General features: G+C 43.9%; 1 protein-coding gene across 13 annotated transcripts; it reads left to right on the top strand.

Moving 5' to 3' along the window:
- Nucleotides 1–439: 439 nt before the first annotated feature.
- GCNT4 (glucosaminyl (N-acetyl) transferase 4) lies at nt 440–18,933 on the top strand. Of its 13 annotated transcripts, none has more exons than XM_050986926.1 (5): nt 4,410–4,603; nt 6,940–7,015; nt 13,455–13,486; nt 13,813–13,875; nt 15,328–18,933. In XM_050986926.1, the coding sequence occupies exon 5, from the start codon at nt 15,329–15,331 to the stop codon at nt 16,694–16,696; it is 1,368 nt and encodes a 455-aa protein (XP_050842883.1). In that variant the 5' UTR covers nt 4,410–4,603; nt 6,940–7,015; nt 13,455–13,486; nt 13,813–13,875; nt 15,328; the 3' UTR covers nt 16,697–18,933. The 13 variants fall into 13 exon arrangements, 12 of the variants coding, with proteins under 12 accessions (XP_018774000.2, XP_018774006.1, XP_050842881.1 ...); XM_050986928.1 differs by lacking the exon at nt 4,410–4,603 and adding an exon at nt 5,669–5,753; XM_050986924.1 differs by lacking the exons at nt 6,940–7,015; nt 13,455–13,486; nt 13,813–13,875 and adding exons at nt 847–987; nt 5,642–5,753 and having other exon boundaries at nt 4,459–4,603.
- The last annotated feature ends 1,271 nt before the right edge of the window (nt 18,934–20,204 follow it).

Below are 20,204 nucleotides of genomic sequence, written 5' to 3'. Positions count from 1 at the left end.
AGAGCCAACAGCTCGGCTTGACCTTAAAACATCAGCTTTATCCTGGAAGTGGTTGGGAAGCTACAGTGTTCCAGTGTAGCGGCAGGTTATTTCACTGCTAAATAAAAATAATGAAACGTCCCCAGCCAACCTGCTATAAAGCACAGCCTTAACGCCAGGGTGCAGCTTATTAGTTCAGAGATGCAGTTAATTGTCGCGCCTCGAGCCCACCCGCCCCGGGACCGCAGCAGCCCATCCCTCTTCACGGCAGTGCGCTCCCGGGGCAGCCGTGAAGAGGACAAGGAGCCACGGCCGGCGACTCGTCCCCAGCCCTGCCCCGGCCCTGTCGTGCCGGCTGTAGTGTTTGGGAAGCTCCTCGGCCGCTCCGCCCCCGAGGGGCAGTCGTGGGGAAGTCGGTGCCGCGTTTGCCGGAGGGGCCGTGTGGAGGCGGCGGGTTCCTCCCGTTCCCAGGTGCTGACGGGGACCTCCCCGTCACCTCCCACTCGTTCTCCTCCTCCTGCCCTCCAGGTTTCGGGGCGGGCGGCTGGCTGCCCTTCTTTTTTCCTTCACGTAATGGAGGAAAATGCTGTGCCACACACACATCACACGCCCTGTGCACACAAGAGCGCCCCTTCGAGCAGAGCAGGGCGCCGGCCCGGGACGGCCGCGATCCACTCGGGTGAGTGCGCGACCGGCGGGCACGTCCCGGGACAGCGGCAACGAGACGCCCCGGCCCGCGGAGCTAAGCCCTAACTTCGCGGAGCGGCGCGCTGAGGTGGCAGCAGCCCCCGCCCTCCTCCCGGCGCCTTCGCTGTAGGCGCAAATTTGGATGCTCGGCCGTGGCGGCGGAGTTTGGGAGGAGAAGGAGGAAAGGGCGGCACTGTGCGACTCCGCGGGAGCGCAGCGGGGCGGCGCTGCGCGGGGGAGAGAGGGCCGGGCCGGGCGCGGCGCTGGAGGCGGCCGGAGCCGAAGGAGGAGGGTCGCTGCCGGTGCTGCGGGAGAGCTCCGGTAAGAAGATGCTGTTTGTCTTAAAAGTTAGTTACGGGGGGATTTTGCGTCTCAGTAACAGGGTGCGTGTGTCCGGAACCGGGGCACCCACCTGCCCGCAGCCCTCCTGGTAAGCGGTGTACCCAGGTATCCTAGCCTCGTAAGCTTCTCTTCAGAATCAAGTTACACCATCTTAAAGTAAGGTTTGGTAAGAGGAATCGGGGTTGCTGTGATGCTGGCATTTTTTCGTTTCCCAGTAAATTGTTCAGAAAGTTCATGTAGCTGTGTTCAAATTTGCCGAGTGCATTTATTTGTTTCTTTAATATGGAAAGAGGTTCTTTTTCCTTGCGAAGAAACAGAAAGTAACACTAGCAAGAACTTATCAGAACTTTTTTTTTTTTTTTTTGAAGAGAGACAGTATTATCTTGTCCCTTATTATTGGGTGAACAATTTACTGATGCCAGAATAAGGTTTAGGAAAAGAAGACCTTACTGCGGACTTGCACTGTGTCCCACCTAAGGATCTGCTCCACTGAACATCCTCTGACTCATTCCAAATGTCTAATCCACAAACCAACCTGCTTCATTTTGAGACAGGCTTGTTTCCTTAATAGTAGCCTTTTTGCAAAAATAAATTTCCTTAGTAGTAATCCTTTTGCATTTGCTTGCTTGTGAGAGAAACAGCTGAGGGGCAGAGATGGTAGATAAACTTGCTACTGATGTGGAGGTGATAACCAAGAGCTGCTTGCTCAAGTGAGAGGTAGCATGTTACCCCCCACGCCCACACTCCCTAGTCTCTGCGAGTCAGAAAGCTTATGTAGGTCCAAAAATGACTGGATGAAAGAATTCAACATTTCTTAAGAAAGAGACACTTGTAACCTGTCTTTGAAAACTTCTGAGCTATAAGGAAATGGATCTGGAAAGGACATTTGGAGAAGATGTTAAAGAGTATTCGTTCTTTCTCCTGTTTCCAAGCATCAGCCTTTGACTATTATGAGACAACATTTTGGGCTGGATGGACTCAATGGATATGATGTGATTGTTCTTTTGTGCACATAGCTTTTCTGAGATGGCCATAGAAAGGGAAGTGAAATGCTACAACATTTGTGGTTTCTGATTTTCTACATCTGATAGTGGTGGGTTTTGGCCCAGTTCCCATGTATTTCTGTGTATGCTGCCCAGCTGTAAAGGCCTTTAAAGATTACCAACAAACCTAGCTAATCCATTTTGACATATGTGTAGTATAAATTAGTAATTCCTAAGGATTATAACTTTCAGAAAAGCAGTAATGGTGATAAGGAGTACATTCAAGTTTCAGTTGCTTGGGTTGGCACCTCCGTGTGTTATTACACTGGGTATTCAGACCCCCAAGAAAGGGGGTTCACACACTGAAAACTGCATGTGTAGGTTCTGTAAGTTTTGTGGTTCTTAAACTGTACTATGCACGTTATGGCATAATATGTGCAAATTTTTCTAGTCAGTCAGCAGGCTGGCTGTGACCATCCTATAAATGCCTTGCTGAGAGGCAGGAGACTCTGTCTGAAATGAGTAGTCCAGGTAAGTTCAGAGGAATTAAGCTTAAAGCATTTACGTAGCAGTTACAGCTACAGAGTCATCAGGAGTCATATGGTGACTCCAGCTTTTGAGGTCTTCCAAGAAATATTGATAAAGGAACTAAGAAACGTACCAGATGAGTCATAGAAAGCTCATTTCTGCAACATAAACAGCAGGGTGCTGAATCCAGCAAGGGAGTACATTTTGCGTAATTGTCAACAAGTCAAGCCTCATCAGACTCTCCCTGAAACACTCGAGGAAGGCTTTGCCAGGATTTGTGGTGTGACCAAGCACGAGGCAGAGATCACTCTGCTTTTAGTACAAGAGAGACAGCTGTGAAGAAAGGGGAGGTCTTTAATTGCACCACACCCAGATAAAGGCCGGTGTTGGGGTAGATACCAGCCTGTCAGAGATTCACCCATCCTTGGGCAACAGGCCCTGTTGTATTATCTAACTGCTGCAAGGCTTGTCTGGTGGGTCAAGTAGCTAGCCTGTGGCCTCTGCAGGATTCCCTGGTACCAGTCAAAGACCTTTTCCTTTAGAATTGACTGTGGAGTACAGTTGGCCTGTGTGTGTTTTTGTGGTGCACTGTTGTTTGCTGGGGGAGGTCTTTCTGCATGCTTGATCAAGTCAGCATCCTAAATCTTACTCAGAAGATGCATAGCTGTCTGCAGACTGTTTTCAGTTTTGCATGTGCTGGGAGCTTTTGTCTCACAGAAAATGTCCCATTTTCTTAATTTTTTTAAAGTCAGTTTATAGCACATTATATAATTGGCCATGGTACCCTCCCATCATACAGCAAAGAAGTAAAGTTGACCCAACTACTGTCTTGATACATTGCATCTTATACAGAGAGTGCCAATATAAAGTATTAATATTACATATTAAGGGATCTGGATACTGTTATGTCTATATAATTTTACAATGCAGGGAACAATGAGCTAAGACAGGGCAGCAGGAGCCCTTGAATCTCTGACACCCAGAGCCTGTTTGGGGCTTATGACACTCAGCCTACTTCAGTCACCAAAGTGCAGTTTGTAATTCTGTATCATCTGGGAGACTGGTGATGAAGAGGGGAGGCTGGTGTGTGTATTTTGGTCAAAATGTGGATGAAGAGGAGGACAATGCTACATTTGCCTTAGGAATGCTGCTGCAATGCTTTCCTCGAGGGAAAATACCATGATAGTTGTTTGTGGTATATGCAAATAGTAGTGTTTAGTTCCTCAGATTTCTTTGTAAGCATCATACACAGAAGAGTTAGGCATAATGGCCAAGAAATTTGTTTCTTGCCATAGTGACTTTGTATACCATACAAAGTACTTATGTATAGGTGAACTTGCAATGCAAGCCATCATATCTAAAGAGAATTTCAGGAAGTTTGACGAGGAATGTGGGTCTCATAACAGTAACCCAAACTTCTGGCCTTAGCTTAGTGTCAGAGCTATTTTACTTGTGGAGGGAGCAAGGCCTCTGACACCTGGAGTCGTGGTACCTGAAGTGTTACATGCATCTCAGACTTGGTGAGGCTTTTGACAGACTCCTCATGTCCCAGTGCTTTTCTGCATCTCCCCAAGTCCTCTTTACTCTGCTGGAGAAGGAAATCAGGTTGCTTTGATGTGATCTGTTCTTTTTATGGTGTTCCTTTCTCCCTGCCTTCTTGGTGCTTAGAAATGCTATGTGAGTAAACAAAAATAAATGCTTCTTGTACAGATAATGCCTTCCACAGCTTAATAACAATAAAATCTTCCCAACAAACCAGCTAAAAAGCAGAGGCTTATTAGTTCTGATCTGCAGCCATAGCCACCCCTGGGTCTTAACATACCAAGCCTCCATGTTCACTATTTTTCAGCTAACATTTTACAATTTTCTTTTTTAATTTGTGCAAGAAATAATGTCATCCCTACTACTTCTGTATGTCTGGCTTCTTATGCACGCGAAGCACTGATACTGGTGGAGGCTGCAGGTCGTGGCAGGATGGAGCAGACACTGGGACCTTGTTTGCCCACTGAGCTGGCTGTCCCCATATTGATCTCCTGGGACAGAGCATCCTAAAGAGGGGAAGAGACCACAGCAAAGTCCAGGAGGTAGGTCCGCAGCTCTCTTTGATGTGATCTTGCTGATGTGACAAGCTGTGATCTTGCGGAGGGAAATGACTTAAAGAGGGTGATTTACAGTGGGGCTTGGCAGACAGCAGTCTGCAGGCAGCTTGGTGGTGGGGTGAAGGAAATGGAGAAATATTTTGAGCTGTTAATGGGAGCTTTTCTGCAGTGCTGTGCAGGTTCTCCTGCTTCCCTGTCTAACAGGAAATTTCCACCCTCTTTTACAGTGCTCCTTCTTGCCAATGAACACAAATTCTGTCCCTTTGGGTTTAATTTTTATGTTATTCTATAGTTTAAAGGTTAACCCTCTCTCCACTGAACTACTATTGCTTTAAACTCCCATATGAGGTGGAAAAAAGCTGTTAAAATCTAGATTTCCACAAAAATTAGAAGGGACTAAACTCTATTTGTTGGAGTATGTATTTGTTAGTGGGATTTTGTTTATTTGTTTTCTTCACTCCTGCCTTTATTGTATACACTGTGTGCTTGGCAAGCACGGATACCCCCATGTCACAAAGTCAGAGAATTGAGATTCTCAATGTATAAAGCATCAGGGTTGGGAATTTTGATGACTGACTATCTCTGTGCCTTCTTAACACTTTCTTGCTTTAAGAGGGCTGCAAATCCTCTGACTGGCATCATGCAGTAGTATAGGATGTACCTAGGGATTTGCTGAGAGACTTTTCAGGCCTCCAGTAAAAGAGCTTTTGTGAAAAGTTTCTGTAAAGCAGTTCAGATTAGTTGGGGTTGCAGAGGAATTACGTTGTCTCTTGTGCTGCTTGCATGACCCTGCAGAAGCTGCTTGCCTCTTTTCCTGGCCAAGAGATGAGACACTGACTTTCCTTACTTTGACATATCTCTGGGACATGAACATGCTGAAATTGATGTAAGATATTTTACTGAAACTGTGAAGATTGCCACTGGAGGCAACCGAAAAGGAGGATCCAGCCTTTTCTAAAGGGAATACAGAGAGCTGGAACTGAGTGGCAAACAGACAAGCAAAGCAATTTATTGTCTGCACAGGAAGTTCTGCTAGGAAATACAGATCCTGTGCAAGAGACAATCCTCATGATTAGTACTGGGACAAAGTCATGTGTGATATCCATAGCTGCCAGATCTTTGCTGTGCTTCTCAGGTAAGTGGCAAGAACATGTCTTTCTGCTTCCAAAAACGAAAACCACACTGTGCTAAACTGTAGTAATTTCTTGCTGCTTTTCATTGGGACACTGCTGTTTTAAGTCTTCACAGTCTTAAAGCTGGCAGGTTTATAATCTAATTACTTCCAAAATGTAATGACATATTTTTCCACATCTTGCAATTAAGTAATTGAAGTTACTTAGCTCTTTAGTTGTCCATCATTCAGAGGAAATGTAAGTGAAAAGTAAGTAATCTAACTTACTCTGGCAGACAAGCCAAAACAAGGAGGTGAGACGTGCAGAATGAGGCTGGTGCTAAGTGTAACTGTGTTGGAGGGGCACAGGCTGAGGCTCCAGTGCAGAACAAGTGGGTGGAAACTCAAACAAACTTGATAGAATCAACTGATAGAGATTTAATGACAATGAAATGTACTCCTACAGAAATCCCATTATCCCTATCAATAGATAATTTTGCAATGGAAATAACTGGCTAACAGCAGTAAAAAAATAGCACATTAATAAATTAACTTTTCCAGTTAGCAGCATTGAATAGTTAAGTAGTGTCAAAAGTTTAATTCAGACAGATAGTTTACCAAAAATTAAAATAAATAGCTTAGGAAAACACACGATTACTGTTCCTCTTCCCTAGTTTTCCAGGAACATCATCCCCTCTGTCTTTCCCATAGACCTATCAAGGCCCAGACTTGATTTGTATAGACCACAAGGAAAACCAGGAGTAGCTAACTAAATTTTTGTGCAGGGTTGGTCATGCAAACCACGAAGCTTGCATTGCTATCTGAGCAGGTGTGTTTTAAACAGACACGTTTTATCAGGGGGAACTTTCCTGAAGTGTTTTTACTTCAAGGAGTGGGAATTGTTCCCTCTTTAAATTCCTGCTTTATGTAGTAATGGTGTTGGCTGCTGAAATACACTGTGACCTGCTTTCCAAGGATAGGTGTAGACACTGGTTTTGCTTCAGATGTTTTTGAGTGATGGGGGTGTAACAGGTTAGAGAAGTCACTTGTTCTGCTACTCTGATTGTTGTTGTTGTTAATGCTACCTACATGAAAGTACTTACCCTTTTCAATCCCTCTCTCCATTCTCCTTTTTTGTAATTTCTCAACCTCTATTCTGATGCTCCTGCTCTTCTCAGCACCCATTCATTCCCTTTTTTTTCTAACCTAGGTGACATCAGGGGGTTTGAATCATGCTGTACATATGCAGAAGGGTTTCTTCAGGCAAGAAAGAATCACTTGTTGGGGTAAAAGCACTCCTATTCCCCTACAGCTGTTCTCCCTCTTTAGTCTCCTTCCACAGACTTGCACTCAAACTTGACCTTTTCAATTAACTCTTGCTCTGTGGCAAGCACAGAAGCAGGCTGCCTCACAACGCTTTACATCATGAGCACCAAGTATTTCTGATCTGCTGAGGAGAGAGCACTGCCTGCTTGCAGCCTGAAGTTTCCAAGAATCCCTATTCTAGTAGCAGTCAACACGTCTTGTCAGTCTATGCTCTGGGTAAACCAGTCCCAGGCAGATGTGACAAAAGACAAGAGGTGGCTCCCACCAGCTGGCTGTCTTGCATGGCATCAAAAGTAATTTGTGGCATCTGTAGAAAGTCACAGATCTCTTTGATTGGTATTGCTGAAGGAGAAAATAAGTATTATAAATGTGATCATGCTGTGCATTAGGAGAGATCCTGGCTTTTGCTTTCTGTAGCTCAGTGTAGCTGGGAGTTGAGATTGGATTTTTGCTTGCCTACTGAGCAGGTCCTTTGGGAAGGACAGGCAGAGGACAGAGCAGGGGGGCCAGTGGATCTTGCTACATACCTTGTTTTCATCAGGAAAGCTGTGATGCATTGGCTATTGCAGGCAGACAGGTTACAGACTTCCTCAGGTAATCCTCCTGCATGCCTGCTGCTAAGCCAGTTGATTCCAACACCAAAGGAATGCCTTTCCCTCTCCGTGGTGTCAGCTCTCTTTGAGCAGAGATCCCTTTTTTTTTTCCTGAACAAAACCCAACCTTCAAAGCAGGAGTTTTATCCTTCTACCTGGAAGTACATCTGATATCTTAGCTCCACCAGGCTCTGTGCTTCCTGTGATGGACCTGGATGATTCATAATGGCTCATACCTACAGGCAACATCCAAGGAGTTTGTGGGCATTGTGGATTCACCTGGAAGCTTCTGCTTTTAATCACTGCAGCACTTGAGTTTAATGCAGCATAGTCTATATTGGAAAAGACAATGAGGAAAGGGAATGGAATGCTGGGGAGTTGAAAGATTCTGTGTTTTCTCAAACGAGGTAGTTCAGAAGCTGCTAATTCAATGTGCTCTGAATACAAACTGGACAAACTGGGAACACCTCTGCACTGTGTGGACAGCAGGTGAGACTTGCCATGCCAAGCAAGAGGAATATGAGAGTTGGTGATGTGTTCCTGCTCAGGGTGAAGGGAGCTGTCGACTCCTCTGTAAGAATGACATTGGCATCACAAAGTTGCACAGACTGGGAGTCTGGGTACATTGAGGTTGTGGTAAAAGCAAAAATAATAGTGTGAGGAGCTGCAGTGATGCCCTGGTCTCTCACAGGAACCAAGTCTCCATAATATTATCAGAATCTTTCTAAAGTAAAAACTCATCTTCAGAGACACAGTGTGAGCCCAAAGCCTGCCAGTTTCTTTGTGCTGATGAAGGGAACCTGCTCATTCCTCTGAGCTCTCAGGTACCTCCACAAACATTTACAGAGGGCTGTCCTCAGAGCTGCTGCTGTAACGCTGGTGTATGTGAACCATTGGAGGTCAGCCAGAGCAGGATCTTGGTTCTCTGAGCTAACTCAGACTTGTGCTGGCCAGAGCAGCTTCCTGGCTTTTCTCCGTTGCATCTGAGTACCACTCTGGGATGGAGGAGCTGCAGGGGTATTCCTGGCAGAGGATCAGGGTTGTGTGCAATACTGCTACCCCTGGAATTCTTCACATCAGAGGTGTAACAAGGCTGTGCCACTGCAAGCAGGGTTGGCAGAGCAGGCAGTAATGGTGTAAAAGCTGGGCTTTTTCCTGGCTTCTGTTTGTTGTGACCATGATCTTTCCAGGGCTGCTTCGTCCAGCCCATCTCACAGTTCATATTTTGGGATGAATTGTTGATCCTTTGCAGTTCCTGGTATCTCTCCACCAGCTGTAGAGTGCATTAGATGCTTAGTTTGGGCAAGATCTGTCCCACGTGCATAGTAGAGCAAATAGGATGCAGAACAGGTTGTCTGCTGTTTTTTTCAAGGCCAAATCTAGAAGTATTCTGGGTAGTTTCACCACATTAAGTTCTGCTTCCTAACGTTAAGTATGACTAGATGTTATGTGACAACAAAAAAAGTTGGACTAGATGACATTTACATGTCATCCATGTAAATGCCATACATTTCCATGTTTCTATAATTCTATGAAACAACATATGATGGCGTTCAGTTTCTCAGTAGGAGTGATAGTTTAAACATGATTTTACCCTGAAGGAATGAAGGTAAAAATTAAAACATTTTCTAAAAATACAACATTATTAAAAAATTTTATTCCCAATGAATTAATATATGTGCTCACAGGTGGTTCGTCAATTTCGACCACCACATCTTATAATGTACAGTTTTACCTGACTGCTGTATTCTTCTTCCAATTAAAAACAACAGCAGTACTTTTTTTTCTTTTCCTGTGTGTTTACAGGGAGGTGGATAAGGCTTCTCTCCCCTTTCTGTATGTGTGGTCTGCTTCCCTCCAGGGAAAAGATGCTGGACTGGTATGAGGTACCCAAAGCTACCTGGATATGCAGTTCCCCAGCAGGCCCACAAGAATTTCTTTGCATAGCACTGAGAAGATGCAAAGTTAATAAAGTTCACTTTTCACTGATTTGGTAAATACAGGGAAAATTCTGGTGGGCACACTCAAAAGCAGTTTAAACCTTGCCTACACTGATTAGTATTGTTTCCACAGCATCCTAGATATTCAATGTTATAGAACTATTAATAATAAAAACTAAATACTATAGGAATCAGAAGCTCCAATTTTGCAATAACCTTGCCTTTGCAATAACTTTGGCCTTAGCCAGAGTATTTAGATCAGAATGCAGAAAAAGTTACTGAGCACTGAGGTGAAACAGCAGAATAGTTTTTCATGTAGGCAGATCATCACTTCCTCTTAGGGTCTGCCTTGGACCAGAAGTGCCACTGATGCTTTTACAAATTTTTACAGAAAAGAACATTTTTTGAGTTATTAAAAGATACAAATGAAGATGCAAACATTGTTCTAATTATCCTAATTTTGTTGAAAGTACCCTAATCTGTAAAACAAGCCAAAAGGTGAATTATTGCCCACTGCAATACTTTGTTCTCATTCAAAACTAAATTTCTTTTAGAACTCAGTTCAGTTCAAACAGAAAACGCTGAAACAGAAAGTATTTCTATTGAGTTTGTAAGACACACATTGACTTGAGGCAATGTGCATGTGTTTTGGGGGTGCCAGTGAAATGCAACGTTGTTCAGTTGCTCATGTGGTTCAGAGAGCAGCATGTTCAGGGTTTTCCAGCCTGGTTGCATCTGATGTTAGCAGCCTTGCCTAACATTTTTAAACTTCAGAATCACAGAAGACACACTCAGAGCCTTGCTGTCAGTCAGAAGAGGTGCAATTAATGCCTGAGTTTCCTAACTGGAAGCTTTTAGCTGGGTCACCTCCCAGCTACCACATTCCTGATGTCAGAGTCCTCCCACATGAAGCCTGAGTCCTCCCTTTCCTGGCAACTTCGCCCATTTTCATTTTGGGATTGAATCCCGAGCAGTGGGCCTGGCTTTATGGATTCAGAAACATTTGACGCATTAGTCCTTGCAGTTGAGGTCGTGATCTTTGTGAGGCTGAACTGTAGTTGGTCTCGAGGGATGGATGCTTTACCTTCATCCATCTTCTCTGAATGGGAGCAGCAGTTGTGGAGGAAGAGACAATTCCTCGACTTTAATTTTTTTTTTTTTTTTTTTGCATTTCAGTGCTAGTGATAAGGGAAATGCAGAATTTTTGACATAATAAACTGATAATGGATCTGTTAACCAGATACAATTGCATGTGTGTGTTTTTGGCCAACATGGAGAGAGTAAAATCTGTGAGGTTTATTAGTAGGATGGTGCAGAGGCAGGAGAGGAGGATTTCCCTGGGAGCCCATGAAAGGGCTGTGTAATCCAGGGAGGATCTGGATAAAAGTCTTATGCTGGGTGAAGACCTGGGGCTCCTGCCCTCCTCAAGTCCTGGAACAAGCAAATGTACCTCAGGAATCTTCTCACACATAGAAAAGACAAGTAACACATTTTACAGAACAAAGCAAGATGTCAATGCTTGATACAAAAGATGGAGCCTTGCATGTGTATTGTATGGCATCACCCAAGGTTTTGTGGGCAAGATAACCAGAGTTAGCATCTGGTCAGTGCTACCCAAGATAGGTGCTTTGCAAAGCAGTAAGTTGCTGTTCTCATCTGCCATGTTCATTCATTCTGTGCTCCTCTGGAGAGAGCGGTGGGTACAGAACAGCTCTTTGTCTGAGTAGGGCTTTGAGTCTGCATATGGTAAAAAATAAAGTTTTTCAGATCAATCAAACCTAATGAGGTGTGTGATGGCCCTTCTATCCCAAGAGATTTAATCCCTCAGTCTCCCACTGTTCATCAAGAAATCCCAGTTTTTGTTGAAATTAACTTTTTACTGATAACTGATTTAGAAGGGAAACAAAGGTGATGAAGGGTCTAGAAAGTAAGTGGTATGAGGAGTGACTGAGGGAGCTGGAGTTTTTTTAGCCAGGAGAAGAGGAGGCTTGGGGGAGACTCTACTGCTGTCTACAACTACTTAAAAGAAGGTTGTAGCAAGATGGGGGATCAGCTTCTTCTCCCAAGCAATGAGCAACAGGGTAAGAAATGGCCTTAAGCTGCACAGGGAAGGTTCAGTTTGGATATGGGGAAGAATTCCTTCATGGTAAGAGGGATAACTACAGTACTGTCAGTCTCACTCCAGTGCCTGATTAAATTATGGAGAAGATTGTTCTGGGAGTTACTGAAAAACCCCTGAAAGAAAATGCAGTCATTGGTCATAGCCTGCATGGCTTCACGAGGGGAGGGTCCTGCTTGACAAACTAATTCCCTTTTATGACAAGGTAGCTCAGCTTGTTGATGACGTGATATTTTTTCATTTCAGTAAAGCTTCTGATACTGTCTCTCACTGGATTCTTCTGGAAATGTCATATAGTGGGTAAACAGCTGCCTGACGGGTCAGACACAAAGGGTTACAGTGGTTGGGGTGGCATCAGGCAGGTCACCTGTCACCACAGTGCTCCATCTTAGGGCCAGCGCTCCTCAACATCTTCACTAATGACTTGGATACAGAACACAAGATAAAGAAATAAACTGGGACACTAAATTGGGAGGGGCTGTTGGAGGCAGAGAGGCCCTGAAGAGAGATCTCAACTAATAAGAGAGTTGGGCAATCACCAATCATATGGAGTTTAAGAAAAGCAGGTGCTGGATTCTGCACCTGGGACAGGACAAGCCTGGATATATGGACAGACTGGATGAAAAAAGGCTGGGAGAGCAGCCCTGTGGAAGCAGACCAGGGGGTCCTGGCTGATGGCAAGTTGAACATGGTCAGCAGCGCCCTGACAGTCAGGAGGGCCACCTGTGTCCTGGGGACATCAGGCACAGCATGGCCAGCCAAGCAAGGGAGGGGATTGTCCTGCTCTGCTCTGCACTGGGGCAGCCTCACCTCGAGTGCTGGGGGCAGTTCTGGGTGCCACAGTGTAAGTGAGATATAAAACTATTGGAGGAGGGGTCACAAGGATGGTGAAGGACCTGGAGGATCCAGGAGGGGAAGCCATATGAGGAGCAGCTGAGGTCACCTGGTCTGTTCAGCCCAGAGGAGACTGAGGGGAGGTCTCACAGTGACCTACAGCTTCCTTTTGAGGGAAAGGAGATGGACAGGCACTGATTTCTTCTCTGTGGTGAACAGTGGCAGGACCTGAGGGAGCAGTCTGAAGTTTTGTTGGGGGAGGTTTAAGTTAAGTGTCAGGAAAAGGGTCTTCACCCAGAGTGTGGCTGGGCACTGGAAGAAGCCCCCCAGGGAAGGAGACACAGAGCACCAGCCTGATACAGTTCAGTACTCTCGTGGTCCAGAGGTGGGCAATGCTCTCAGGCACATGATGTGACTCTTGGGGTGTCCTGTGCTGGGTCAGGAGTTGTCGTTCACAGATTCTTGTGGGCCCCTTCCAACTCAGGACATTCTAAGATTCTATGGCTTTGTTTGGTTTCATAGCAACGGAATGTTTGGCACTGGGCAGAAGCTGGCCAGGGCTGACACAGATAGAGAGGTTAGGGAGAAGTTTGGAATGTGTTGTATTTCCCCCCCCTTTTTCTTTGTCCAGACTTGCCTTTTTGAAGGAGAGAATAAGAGAAGATTCTCTCCTTGATTTAAGCAATCCCTGTTCAGGCAGGGGTGGTAGGTGTTGTCCTTGGTAGCCAGGGAGACACTGGGCAGAGGCATGCCGTAGGCTTCACAGAGAGGCTACACCACATAGGTCTTCTCCCTCCAAAGAAAAAAGCCAGGGCAGCTTACCTGTTTTCTCCTCTATAGGGCTTTTTTTATATGACTGAAAACCTGCCTTTGGTTAGGAGCAGTTTTTAAAAGTGATTTTTTTTTTTTCCAGGAACACAGATACGTACCTCCTACGTAAAGGAGGTAGGTAAAGGTGAAACCCAGATTAGACCTTGGGCTGGGATTAATTTGAAGAAGAGATAAAGGAAAACATCTGCTTGCTGTGGGGGAACGTGGGTATTTTTGGCTTTATAGGGATATGAATGTCTCACTTCATTTTGAGGGTGATGAAGCACTGCAACAGATTGCCCAGAGAAGTTGTAGATTCCCCATCCCTGGAATTATTCAAGGCCTAGGAGAAGGTTCCCTGCTCATGGCAGAGATTTTGGAATGAGATTATCTTTAAAATCCCTTCCAACTCAAACTGTTCAATGATTCTATGAGATCTGTTTTTTCTCTTTCTTTGTTAGCATACCTGGAGACTGTTTCTAAAACCTGCAGGGAGTTGCTGAGCTTTGGTTTCTACGAAATAGGTATGTGTTGGCTGACCCTGGTCTGTACCTGGCAACCCCCAGGAGATAACATTTCCTTCTTTCTGTTGCCCTAGAAGAGAAATGTTGAGGACAAGCATGCACAGGGAAAGGCAAAGTCAAGGAAGAACAGACAAATGAAAAAGCCCTGCAATTTGAATGTAGCTGCAATTTGAATGTAGCTACAGCTTGCAAGACCTGACATCAAAGGGAATGCTAAAGATGTCCAAGTTTGTCTTGCAATATATTTGAATGCACATCTCAGTACTTCATTTTACATTCATGTGTGAGACGTTCAGGCATCCGAGCCACATCCGCTGGCCCCACCGTTTTATTGGCTCTGGAAGCACTCTGGAAAGCTTCTATTCAAAATAAAACACTGGGAGCTGTTCAATTTAAAAACAAAGTAGAGTTTCGTTTAAGCTAAGTAGAGCTAAGTTTACTGCTGCACTTGTTATGTGGTTCTGAGCTAATTTCAATTTGGGAGTAGTAATAATGCTGATTACACTCAGCCAGTAAAGCAAAGCTGTGTGGAAAAGGATCTCTGTGTTTAGCTTTTATTGTGGTAATCCCTCAGTTGTTAATGTGCTACACAGGAGTTTTATTAAATAAGATGCTGTATAAAAAGGGGCCACATGTGTTTTTGTGGTCACATCCAAGGTTGTGTCACATGACAGACAGCTGGACGGATGCTTACTGCTACCACCCCTTTTGCCTTCAGAAGGGTACACTCTTTAAATGTTCATATATATATGAAAGTGCTATGTCTTTATCCACCTCTGTCTTCAGGGCAAGTTAGAAGTACTTTCCAGAAGGAATCTAAAGAGAGAAAGGAGACTTTGGGCTTGTCAGATTCTGTTGGCACAGGATAGGAGGGAAATTCATTTCCCCTTGGACATCTTTATGAGCCAGCTCCAGTGTTTGTGATAATGGGAAAGCAGTGTTTGAATACTAAAACTTTCAGTTTCATGCTCCTTTAAAAACCAATACTAATATCTACAATCAGGCTCACATTCTTTGCAGACTTACTAGACATCCCTTTGCTGCTCCCATTGAATGCATTGTAGTTACTCAGGAAAATAAACAATCCGTCCTACTCACATGGATGACAGTAATGTTTTTGCCAATCCAGGGTTTGCTGTACTTCAGTTTGTGGCTCATCAGAAATTTTAAAATGATTTTGAGAAAAAAAACAGTGGGAGTCTTGTTATGATACTCTTATTTGACTGGAAATCATCTGTTTTATTGCCTTCACTTAGCTAATTCAGGGGAATGAAATTTTAGAATTATGATTAGGAAGAAAAGAGAGATTATCAGTGGCCTTCCTAACAAGGTGGTATTTATGCTGTAGGCAGACTGGAGTGCACATATCTTTCTTAGAGATTGGAATGGTCTCTAATGTTTTCAGAGATGACTTCTGATTTAAAGCAACACTGTGTCTTTTTTTTCTTGCAGAATGAAGAGACACAAGTGGTCCAACAAATGTCCCTCACGAAGGAAGATTTTGATTCTGTGTGTTACTGGGTGGCTGATTGCACTGCTGAAGCTCCTCCATGTCGAAAGACACTTCTTTCCCTCTAAAGGCATTTACTTAGTTGAGCACTTCTTGAGCACTTCTTCTTACGTTAGAAACAGATATTCATACCCTAGAAATGAGTTCCAGTATGAAATTAACTGCTCATCTATATATGAACAGGATCCTCATGAAATTGGCAAGAGTTTAGAGATAAGAAGAAAAGAAATAGTTGATTTAGCTGATGAAGATGTTGTAGCAATGACAAGTGACTGTCACGTGTATCGTTCACTTAGGAAATACCAGCTAAAACCTGTTTCTCCAGAGGAGGAGAGTTTTCCAATTGCCTATTCTCTGGTTGTTCACAAAGATGCAGCAATGGTAGAAAGGCTCATACATTCGTTGTACAGTCGTCAAAATATTTACTGCATCCATTATGATCAAAAAGCAGCAAAAAGTTTCAAATCTGCTTTGAACAATCTAGCTAAATGCTTCCCAAATATTTTCATTGCATCAAAACTGGAGACAGTGGACTACGCACATATTTCACGTCTGCAAGCAGATTTCAATTGTTTGTCTGATTTGATGGACTCTCCAGTTCCTTGGAAGTATGTTATCAATTTGTGTGGCCAAGATTTCCCTTTGAGATCCAATTTCGAGTTGGTTGCTGAACTGAAGAAACTCGGTGGAGGAAACATGCTGGAAACTTCAAAGCCAAGCAGTAGCAAAAGAGAACGATTTACTTATCACTATGAACTTATGAAAGTGCCTTATGAATACATGCAGATGCCTATAAAAACCAACATTTCCAAGAATCCTCCACCTCATGGTATTGAGATATTTGTAGGCAGTGCCTATTTTGTTTTAAGCCGAGAATTTATTCAATATACCCTTGAAAGCTCGCTTGCAAAAGATTTTTTTGAGTGGTCAAGGGACACATACTCTCCAGATGAACATTTCTGGGCCACTCTTGTACGTGTTCCTGGGGTCCCTGGGGAAGTTCCAAGGTCGTCCCAGGATGTAACAGACTTACAAAGCAAAACTCGTCTGGTGAAATGGAATTATCTTGAAGACTATTTGTATCCTCCGTGCACTGGTACCCACCTTCGCAGTGTCTGCATCTACGGGGCTGGAGAATTAAGATGGCTTCTGAATTATGGACACTGGTTTGCCAACAAGATCGACTCCAAAGTAGATCCTGTCCTGGTAAAATGCTTGGCAGAAAAGGTGGCAGAACAGCAGAAGGAGTGGGTGCATTTGTCCTCTGATGAGCACTTTCTGCACTTAAGTTCTGCGAATGCCTCGACATAGCAGCTCCGTGTTCTCTGCTGTCCCTGCTGTGCGCACAGCACCTGCAGTCCTGCTGCCTTCACCTGCTTCAGGATGGCAGTGAGGAAAAAGTCCAGTCTAGACAACATCCGGGGCCCTGCAGAGCCAGGTGTCTGGCTATTTATTTATGTAATTTCTTGCTGATTAACTGTTTTGCCACATTAAACCTGTAATTGTCTTCAGGGTGATTCTGAGATGGTGAAGTTTGCTTTTGGAGGCTCTTGTGCTCTCTGTTCCAGTGGTGTATTTCAGAAATGTATTTTACTTCAAGTGTGTTTGTGTCTTTCATAAGAAACTTCAGCACTTCTGTCTGCCTGTCCTCTTTTCCTTCACTTTTGCTTTTATTAAAGGAATAAAGGGAAGACCTCTGTATCTGCTACCTCAGGAAAACTGCAAGTGCCCATCTCACGGAAAAAAACCAAGAGATCAGCATGAACACCAAATGAGCCATGTGACCCCACCTGAAGTTCCACACTTCTCGACTGTGGGAGCTGCATTGATCTTTGCAAAGTGAATATGACTGGATAATATAAGGGAAAGAAGATCCCTATAAACTGCATTGTGTGTACCATTGTTCTCACAGCTAACCTGGACATTGCTTTTCCTTCTACAAAGCATGTGATCAGGTGCTGTGCCAGCACTGCTGGTTTCACAAACAGTGAAGGTTGGTTGAAATAGTTGTGCACTGTTGAGTGCACACAGTTGTGCAGAATACATACGTGCCCTAAGGGCGGTCTCTGCAGCCACTTGGGGCAGGTATTTGTGCCAAAAGAGGTCAATCTTAATTTCTGTCTCTGCCTGTAGGAATATATTTATGTGAAATCCCAGTCCTCTTGAGACAGTATCCCTACACACAGAGCTATTTCCAGTTGGTGTTCAGCAGTGGGGTGCTTTGTTGAAGTGTTGAACACACAAAGTTGAGCAGTAATCATAAGAATAGCCATATTACAGAGATGAAGACCCTGCATTAAGTGTGTTTCTGTGCAAGTCCTGTGGCTGTGCACTACCATCATCCCAGGCTGACAGGTGCCTGAAAGGGCCCTGGCTCAGCTGTGGAGCAAGAGTTTTCCTACAGCCTCTGCCTGCCATGGCCCTGCCAGGCCTCCGAGGAGTGAAATGGCTCGGGAGCCTTCTCGCAGCCGGGCTTCCCACACTCCGGCATGAGGGAAGTGTTTGTAAGTGCAGGGGTCTCTGCAGAAACTTCTGCAGCTCAGAAATGCTGCTGGCATTTCGGGGGTTTCCCTGGAGTGCTGCCCTGCCACAAGTTCAGTTTTGGTGGTTCCAGTGGATTCTGGGGTTTAGCTTTCTCCGTGCCACTGTCTTCTTTCTGGCCACCTGTCTTTTATTAAGGGACCTTTCCCCATGAGTGACTTTGGGATATCTGTATCTGGTCTTAGTGATCTACAGATTGCTGTAATGACCATATCTCATATCAATGAGAAATCTTTGTTCCTTATTTGAGCTGAAAGGACCGAGCTGCTTTTTAGTCTCAGATTTTGTTTATAAATTTAGTCAGTGAAGTAATTCGTGGCTCAAGACTGGTTTGAGAGTCAGGATTCTCAGGCATTTTTCCACATTTGTGACAATGATTTTCAGTATGTTCTCAGACAAGCCACCTGAGTTTTTTGTTTCATCTGTTCCCATTGTAAAATGGGAACCATAATTTCTATTGTCTTGCTAAGCACTTTGAAACCTGTGGGTGTTGTGGGTTTGGTTGCACAATACTAATTATTTAGTATTAACTTATTTTGTGGATAATATATTATCCACAAAACTATTTATGGAGTCTGTGGCTGCACAGGTCAAGTATTTCTTAAATGTACTGTTTTTGAAAAAATGGGGATTATTTTTAAAGTCTGTGTTGCATACTTCAGTGACATGCCCAATCTAACCAAGGCTGTCCTGACTTGATGGATTTTGTAGAAAATTAAATATTGGTAGTATTTACAGATTCATGTATTAGTGCTTGCATATAAAATAGACTTCTCATGTGGTAAAAAAGTTAATAAAAGAGAATGTTAGGATCCCAGAGGGCCAAGCTACAGCCTTCTGTACATATAAATTAATGGTATATTTGCAATTTTGTATTTATTTAAACTGGCTTTATGTATGTATGTACACATATACCCATTTGGGTTTAATTGTAGTTGTTTGATCTGCCATAGATTTATAAAAATAACCCACCAGCCCATTAAACTTCACTGTCTGATTTTAATCAACATGCAACTTTGTGCTATTTTAATTGAATTGGCTTGAATGATGCCTGTCATTTAACTAGTTTGAAAGAAGGCGCCTCCTCCTTCTTCCAAGGTGGTGGAGAAGTGGAGGCGGACGTGGCGCGGTGCGAGGCAGCCTCAGCCACTTGTTGGCTAGATGAGGAGGTGGGCAGTGTACAGACATAGCTGCAACTTTGTGAAGTGCTGGTTTTCCAATGAATTCTAGATGTTTCTGCTGTTCTGAAAGCCGCTTTAAAGGCTATTCAAGGTTGTAGAAAGGCAGCTCTCAAAAGTCAGTCATTGGATTGGTGAGTTTGGAAGATCCTCTAGTCCAGCCTCTTACTCACAACAGGATCAACACTGAATTTGAGCTGGGTTTCTTGGGTTTTCCTGGGACTCTTGCAGATCTCTAAGGAAGGAGGAATATTTTCCATTGTTTCCAAAGAAAAGAACAGTCAAAACAGGAGTGTCTTAACTTTTGAATAGTTTTCTCTGTTTTTTGGCTTTGCATTCAGCGGTGCTGCCATACTGATGCCTGAATCACAGCTAAGTGATCAGACTGCAGGGGTGGGTAACATCCTCATCATCACTGCTCTTTACTGGGGTGGCTCTGCCGTTGCTGGACCCAAGGCATGATACACAAACCTTCTGTGAGGAAAGTGGCTGAACCTAGTTTATGGCAAACCAGAAAGTTTTATTTTGGCTGAAACTTAGATTATAGGCGCTTGCCTGTTCTCACGTGGTTTGTTGGGTTGGTTTTTTTTGGTTTTGGTGTTTTTTTTTTTTTTTTTTGGTGGTTTTCTTTGTTTGTTTGTTGGTTTGGTTTTATTTTCCTTAGTAAAGGTTAGATTTCCTTTTTTTTTTTTTTCCCTCTTCATTCTTTTCCTCACTTCTGAGAGATTCCCCTAGTAAGTTATTTCACAAATTTGAAGTACACATACATTTGCACATATTGGTTTCTTCTGTATTAGTTCTGCTGAAGAAGCACTGTGCTGGCCTTCTTCCACCCACCCTGCCCTGTGATGGTCACATGAAGAATCTGGACTATCAGTTGACCTGGATTTCCCTTTCAGGAAGGATGCATAAGCAGGGCAGTAGTCCTGCTCCTGGCTCTCAGCACTGGTGTACGTGTCCAGCCCACCATTTTATTAGTGTCTGAAAACAGCAAAAATGCTGAATGCATTCCAACACAGACAAATTAAGAAGGGAAGAAAAGGAAATAATGAGCTTTAGTGAAAGAGATGCAGAGCCAACATTTGTACTACTTGTCTTGC

The sequence above is a fragment of the Serinus canaria genome, chromosome Z (genome assembly GCF_022539315.1).
Source record: "Serinus canaria isolate serCan28SL12 chromosome Z, serCan2020, whole genome shotgun sequence".
NCBI lineage: Eukaryota > Metazoa > Chordata > Aves > Passeriformes > Fringillidae > Serinus > Serinus canaria.
This window is presented reverse-complemented; position numbering and strand designations above follow the sequence as displayed.